General features: G+C 41.9%; 2 protein-coding genes across 8 annotated transcripts in view; both read left to right on the top strand.

Moving 5' to 3' along the window:
• Positions 1-6,997, top strand: part of LOC308092869 (uncharacterized protein) — a 67,466-nt gene that overhangs the window by 33,312 nt on the left and 27,157 nt on the right. The window lies entirely within an intron of this gene.
• Positions 3,053-6,997, top strand: part of LOC308092867 (uncharacterized protein) — a 31,257-nt gene continuing 27,312 nt past the window's right edge. For 3 of the 4 annotated variants that reach the window (XR_013933812.1, XM_080438965.1, XM_080438967.1), the window contains exons 1-3: positions 3,053-3,404; positions 5,271-5,918; positions 6,281-6,371. Coding sequence is in view for 3 of the 4 variants with exons in the window: in XM_080438965.1 (XP_080295091.1) it covers positions 3,078-3,404; positions 5,271-5,918; positions 6,281-6,371 (1,066 nt within the window). In the remaining variant the exon portion in view is untranslated. Of the gene's footprint in view, positions 3,405-4,266; positions 4,349-5,270; positions 5,919-6,280; positions 6,372-6,997 lie in introns of those variants that run through there. The other variant, XM_080438966.1, reaches the window with a different exon arrangement.

Below are 6,997 nucleotides of genomic sequence, written 5' to 3'. Positions count from 1 at the left end.
ACTCTGCACTCGAGAGGCATATGGTTGTGCACACGGAAGCCAAGCAGTTTGTATGTGAGGTGTGCCAGCGCTCATTCACCCAGTCAAGCCACCTCAAATCCCACATGCGTGTCCACACAGGAGAGAACCCCTATCAATGTCAGCACTGTGACAAGTCCTTTAATCACAATGTTAGCCTGAAGAGTCACATCCAGCGTTCTCATGGAGAAGTCCCTGACTCAGGGATGAAAGTTCAGATGGAGAAGACGAGGATGAATATGTCTGAGGTAGAAAAAGATGAAACTAATCAAATGGATAGAAGTGCTGTTGATGTTGAGGGGGCTAAAACGGATGAAACGGAGAGCAGCTGTGTTGATGCTGATGAGGCTGAGCAAAGCAACACATTGTGCAACCCTGAGAGTGGTGATGAGGAGAAGAAAGAGAAGGTGGGAAAAAGGTGGTCCACAGGCAGACCTTTAGGAAGGCCTAAGAAGAATGCAGAGAAGAGACTGTTGTGTGTTAGTAATGAGAGAGGCCAGGTAAACAGTGACTCAACAGATGAGGAGCAAGAGCATGACAGTGACTCAATTTTTGAACCAAGTAAAAGGAAGAGGAGGAAAAAGAAAAAAGTGAACAGGAAGACCTAGAGGAAGGCCTAAGAACATGCAGTGAGAGGCTGTTATGTATTACTGATGAGAATGAGAAAGGTGAAATGGGTGTGCCCAATCCCATAAGACAGAGGGAGATGTAGAGGAATACAAAGGTAGAATCCATTGGTCTGGCTATCCTGTAAATCAGTGGTTCTCACGTGAATTCCGGAAACCCCCAGGGGTCCTTGAGAGGTTTCCACGGGATCCTCGACTAAATCATTGATAATCTTCACAATTATTATGTGGCGTAAATACAACTAGAGAATGTCAGAGGAATACTGGACCAAATGACAGACCATATTGGACCAAATAATGTCAAACAATAAACGGGTTCTTAATATATATAGGTCCCAGAAATACAAATCTTATCAAATGGGGATCCATGGCTAGCCCTGATGTATATCAAATGAGGTATCCTTGAAATTAGAAGGGTTGAGAATCATCACTACTGTAAACTACCTTTTGCATTTCCTGAAGAATGACTGATGTTAAAATGATGTTTGTTCTGGAGGAGGATATTGAAATAAAAATAATATCTATAAATTCCACACATTTCTGTGTCTTTATGCAAGTATGTATATCTATCCACTTGATACACATAGAAGATAGTCGGAGTGCTGCATGGATCTTTCCTTTTATTACGGTTGAACATTTGTGTACAAGTGTGTACGTCGGTTGGATTTGTGGTTATTTCTCCAGAACCGCATGTGCCACAATTACGGGAATCATCCGCAACTTATGGTCAAACAACTTCTCTCCAAGGTTCAGCACCAGGTGTTGCGTTACTTCTTTGCTATCCTGGCATATTTACTCTAACGTTCGATATTGAAGGGGCAAGTCTTGGTGTAAAAACGATATAAAAAACAGGCATTTCCATGGGATATACATTTTTTTAACATCATTCAATTGCAATCACATAATCCCTCCCATTTGTATTTATATTTATTCTTTCTTTAAAATAAAACGCTCCTAGCTTATTTAGACAGATGGGGGAAATATCCCACTCCACTCCACCTCTACTCATCCTTAAAAAAAAAGTCATCAGGTAGGCATAGTAGGTAGATTAGTATAACATCCTCTGCCCCCACCCCTCCTTCTGTAAATATACATTTAGCTGCTACTGAACTTTTACTGAACTGATATAGTGTAGGTATTTGTATTACTGATGAATTGAGTACAATGGAAACAAGCCCCTGGGGCTCTTTTCTGTTATCCTTTTAGCATGACTTTTGACTGTACTACTACTGATGGTACTACTACTGTTAATAATCCTGTTAAAGTATCAATCAATCATGTGGGCGAAGTGTAATGTTTTGATTCATAAAAGACGCCTGAAAATGGGAGACAGATTTTAAGTAAATGCTCCAAGATAAACACAAGGAGGCGCAATAATACAACGATCGTAGATGCCAGAGCCTTGTTTTAGAATATCCTTGAATGGCTGAGGTAGATGCCAACCGCCAGAAAACAAAGATGAAGGCAGTGTTGCCATGTCCGTTATTATAAGCGACTTTGGGCTTCTCTTTCTGTGAAGTTGCTTGTAAATATTGATAGTTGTGGGTTGCGTTTTTTGGGCTTGTTACTAAAGCGTAGTTGCTTATTAGAGCTTGTTTCTAAAGTGTAGTTGTTTATTTGGGCTTGTTTCTAAAGTGTAGTTGCTACTTGGGCTTGTTTCTAAAGTGTAGTTGTTTATTTGGGCTTGTCTGTAAAGTGTAACTTTGCTTATTTGGGCTTGTTTCTAAAGTGTTATTCGGGCTTGTTTCTAAAGCGTAGATGCTTATTCGGGCTGCCAACTCTCCTGGATCCTGCAGGAGTCTCCTTGATTTCAGCCACATCTCCTTCTGGACTCCTGGATTGTCATTTCTCCTGGATTACTCCGTTATCAGTATCAAACTCCCAAAATTCACCAGAACACAGGAAATTACATCTATGTTAAAATGTTTATGGGGATGGGGGGGGGGGGACCCCAGACCCCCCTACGTTAGACCAGAAGTGGTGGGCGTGGCCAGGAATACGTTAAAAGGAAGAGCACCAGGGAGCTTTCCTTTCAAAAGTAATGAAGCATATCTCTCAAAGACCCCTAAGGATGTCCAAATTCATTTTGGGGATTATTTTTTGTTGAAATGACATAGGCACATTTGAAGTTATAAACAGAGCCCCCTCTAGAGGCTTTACTTCAGGAAACTGGCAATTGCTAAACTTCCGTGACGTCACACATATGGGTGTAACATTTTCTGCAACTCTAGCATACAAGCTAGCACTGCACATGGTCCAGACAGAGTGAGTGAGGTGTTGTTGCTGGTGGTAGTAGTAGTAGTAGTGTTGTTAGTTGGTGGTAGTTGGTCGGTAGTAGTTAGTTGGTGGTGGTAGTAGTAGTGTAGTTTTCTTTGACCAAAAACAGCTTTTTTTTAAAAAGCTCAACAAAACAGCCTTTTTAAGGCTAACAAGATGCCCAGGAGTTGCGTCATTGGAGGGTGCAGCAACTCCAACTATGATGGAGTAACTGTGCACTTTTGGCCTAAGAATGAGAAGCTTGCTCGCATGTGGGATAGCTTCGCACAGATCAAGAGAGCGGACTGGACGAAGGGGATCCCGGGCGTGTCGACGATATGTGGGATCCACTTTACTCCGAGCGATTACGATAGCTATGGGCAGTGGAAAGCTGGACTCACCGCAAGGCTGAGACTGAAGAAGGATGCGGTTCCCACAGTCAATGTCGGCTTTTCTGGTGCCCACTGGTCACCCACAACACAGCAATTGCGAAAGACAAACCGGGTGAGTGTCTGTGTTAAATATCAATGCATTTTTATTGTTTTCATAACCAACATGCATACATTACGCATTGGCTTGGACACTGGCTACACACACGACATGACAATTGACAACTTATGCAATAAAAATAAATTATTCCATGAACTGCTGAAGTAAACGGCATAAGAATGGTTCCATGTTGTGGTACTAGTTTCCACTTTGAGAACTATGCGATTTAGTTTGTCTAATAAATAGCGCGGGTACATTTTCATTTGTGCGCACTAATACTGTGAGTTTAGCTCTGGTCCATAGTGTTAGAAACACTTCTCCTAACGACCAGAGCTGTTGTGAGCCTTGGCCTGGGGGTATGTCAATATAACGCCCGGGATTCGAACTCGGGTTTCCCGCGCGGAAAGCCAGCTTCTTAACCACGAAGCCAAAGGGATATTGTATTGCTTCCTAGGCCTTCAGGCTGAGTTAGTGAACCACTCTGTTACATATGTAAACGCATAATTACCGACTTCTAAAGTGTATTTCTATACAAGAAATCAGCCACCTTGGGTCACCTGTTGACTCAAGTCATAGACGTTTTTCCCCTCTATATTGGATCAACACTGATGTGTGTTATGCTGACAGCTTCTACTTGGAATTGTCATCAATAGTGCTACATAACCTTTGCATGTTGTTAATGTTTGTATGTTCTGTGCTTTTGAATAGTGCCCAGCCCTAGTTGCTTCTTTTGGGCTTGTTTTCCTAGACCGGGTTGCTTATTTCTCTAACAAAGTCTGGCAACACGGAGATTAAGTCCATTTCCGTATCCGAAGTTGAAGTCCATTTCCGTATCCGCTCCGTTATATTATACCTCTATGATCCGCTCACCTCTAGTGCAAAATAAGTTTCAAGTTTGCAAAGCGGGAGCTTTGAGTTTGTAATGTCACAACACTCCAGCTAAGTTTTAAAACCTTTACGTGAGTGTTTATTACCACTTTGTGTCTGCATGATGGATCATTATAGTACTCCAAACGTGTGTTTGTTGGCGACAGAAAATACAATTGAGAGAGTATATGTAAAACAATGTGCTGTGTTTCTTTTGCCATTTAGCACTAGCTAATGCTAACAGCATGCAGAATGGATGCAAGCAGTGGTGGGAAAAGTACTCGAATGTTTTACTTAAGTAAATAAAAGTATCAATACTGGAATATAGAAATACTCTGTTACAACTAAAAGTACGGAATTCAAAATGTACTTGAGCTAAAGTACAAAGGTATTGACATCAAAATATACTTAAAGTACCAAAGGTAAAAGTACTCATTATGCAAAATGTCCCGTTTCACAAATTATGTACCTGTATGTATCAAAATCTTTTGAAATAGCAGATCTACAAGCTCATAACAACGTGGCGACGCGTCGTGAGCTTGTAGATCTGCTATTTTCAACTTTTAAATTGGGCTTAAGTGGTAAATGTTTTTTTAATAATCAAAATCTACAAAGTAACTAGTAACTAAGTTTTCAAATAATTGTAGTGGAGTATAAGTACAATATTTGCCTCTGAGATGTAGTGGAGTAGAAGTAAAAGTGTAAAGTAGAAGTACCTCACACAATTGTACTTAAGTAACTTGTGAGACCTTTGACACAATCTAAATGTCTCAATAGAAGAGCAGGGATGACAAAATACAACCAACCCAATTGTATATTATGGTAGTACTTTGTATTAACATACTGTACCATGCAGATTGGACAAATTTACATTTTATTAATAAAAACAAAGTTTAAGTACAAAATTTGTAATTTAAGTTTAAAAATGGAACTCAAGAATGAGTTGAGTGGAGTGTTGCAGAGTTTCATGTGGAATCCATGTGATTTAATGGCTATCTTTTCTTATTTCAACAGCCTTTTGTATTTAAAGGCATGCCAAAGCGGTGCGCTATTGGAGGGTGCAGTAACTCCAACTATGATGGAGTTACTTTGCACTGTTGGCCCAAAAATGAGACGCTTGGTAGTAAGTGGGACCTCTTCGCACGGATCAAGCGAGCAGATTGGGGAAATGGAATCCCGGGCGTGTCCATTATATGCGGGAGCCACTTTCTGCCGACCGACTACGACAACTACGGCCAGTGGAAAGCTGGAATGATCTCAAGGCTGAGACTGAACAACGATGCCGTGCCAACGGTCAATGTCAGCTCGGGTGCCACAGACACAGGTGTTCAACAGCAAAGGCGGTGTGTTATTGGAGGGTGCAGTAACTCCAACTATATTGGAGTTACTTTGCACTTTTGGCCGAATAATGAGAAGCTTGCTCGTAAGTGGGACCTCTTTGTGCGGATCAAGAGGGCGGACTGGGTTCATGGAATTCCGGGCGAGTCCAATATATGTGGGATCCACTTTCTGCCGACCGACTACCACCAGTGGAAAGCTGGTTTGTCCCCGAGGCTGAGACTGAAAAACGATGCCGTTCCGACAGTCCATGTCAGCTCTGGTGCTCCAGACTCAGGTGTTCAGCAGCAAGCGCAAGCGCCTGCAGTGATCGAGGTCAACCAGGTGAGTGTTCATCATCAAAGTATTGGTATTTTTTCATAACCACATAAACCAAAACATTATTTGACCCACCGTTAGGTCGCTATCGCCATTTGAAACTGCCTGCCAGCAAAAGCTGCCTGTGTTCCCTCTGAGGAGCGCCATGTGATGCGAAGTTACTACCTGGCGGAATGGAGAGGGGCGGGCGAGCCCCTGCGAACTATAAATAAATAGTGAACCGCCCACATTTGAAGGGCATGCTCTAAAAGAAACAAAATGATGTTAGACTGCGGTGTCACCACAGTCAAAAAGCAACTCTGTTAAAGTGTTATTATTTTGTACCTTTGCATGTTGGTAAAGGTTGTAAGTTCTGCTTTTTTTAATAGTGCCTGGCAGACACTATCACAGGAGAGGACTCTTCTTCTTCGTCTGACTCTGATGACTCTTCTTCATCCTCCGTATCGGACTCTGATGTTGGTGAGTCAACACTCTTGCTTCCAATACCAGAATTGTGTCACCAAGGTTGGGCAGACTCACACATAGTCTGTTGGTACACACAACAGCAGACACAACATTTTCATGGGCATGTCAGCAGTTGTTACAGGTGCACCAGCCCTACAACAGAAATATTGTTTTACCATTTTATTTTACAGCCACTCATTAAACTTGTGCTAAGAAACGCATTCACGATCTTGATCCAGTCAGTTGTTTTTACCAATTAAGGTTTCCCACTCGTGCCAATGCCTGGTAGGAAGAGGGGCTACTGCTCCAGGTCCCTGAACTTCAGGCTCAAACCTGTTTGAATTTGGATTTTAGTTGCAATCTCAACATTGTCACTGTCGTTCACAACATCACAATGCATGCACATGTAGACAACAGGCCTCCTGGACAAACTGAGTGAAACTTGGAACAGGTATTTTACTGTTGTCCATGTTCCATATTTGAAGCGGTTCCAGGGGTTTATATTAGGAGCCTCATTTGCAAAGATTTTGTTAGAGAATGTTTGCAGATCCTCAAGCTCACAACGCATCACAATGCAACGTGTTGTGAGCTTGTAGATCTGCTATTTTCCAACAACAAAAAAATTAAATAGGGCTTGAGTG

The sequence above is a fragment of the Gymnoscopelus braueri genome (genome assembly GCF_963280865.1).
Source record: "Gymnoscopelus braueri genome assembly, chromosome: 10".
Lineage (NCBI taxonomy): Eukaryota > Metazoa > Chordata > Actinopteri > Myctophiformes > Myctophidae > Gymnoscopelus > Gymnoscopelus braueri.
The sequence above is the reverse complement of the archived record's forward strand: the minus strand, read 5'-3'. Positions and strand labels throughout refer to the sequence as shown.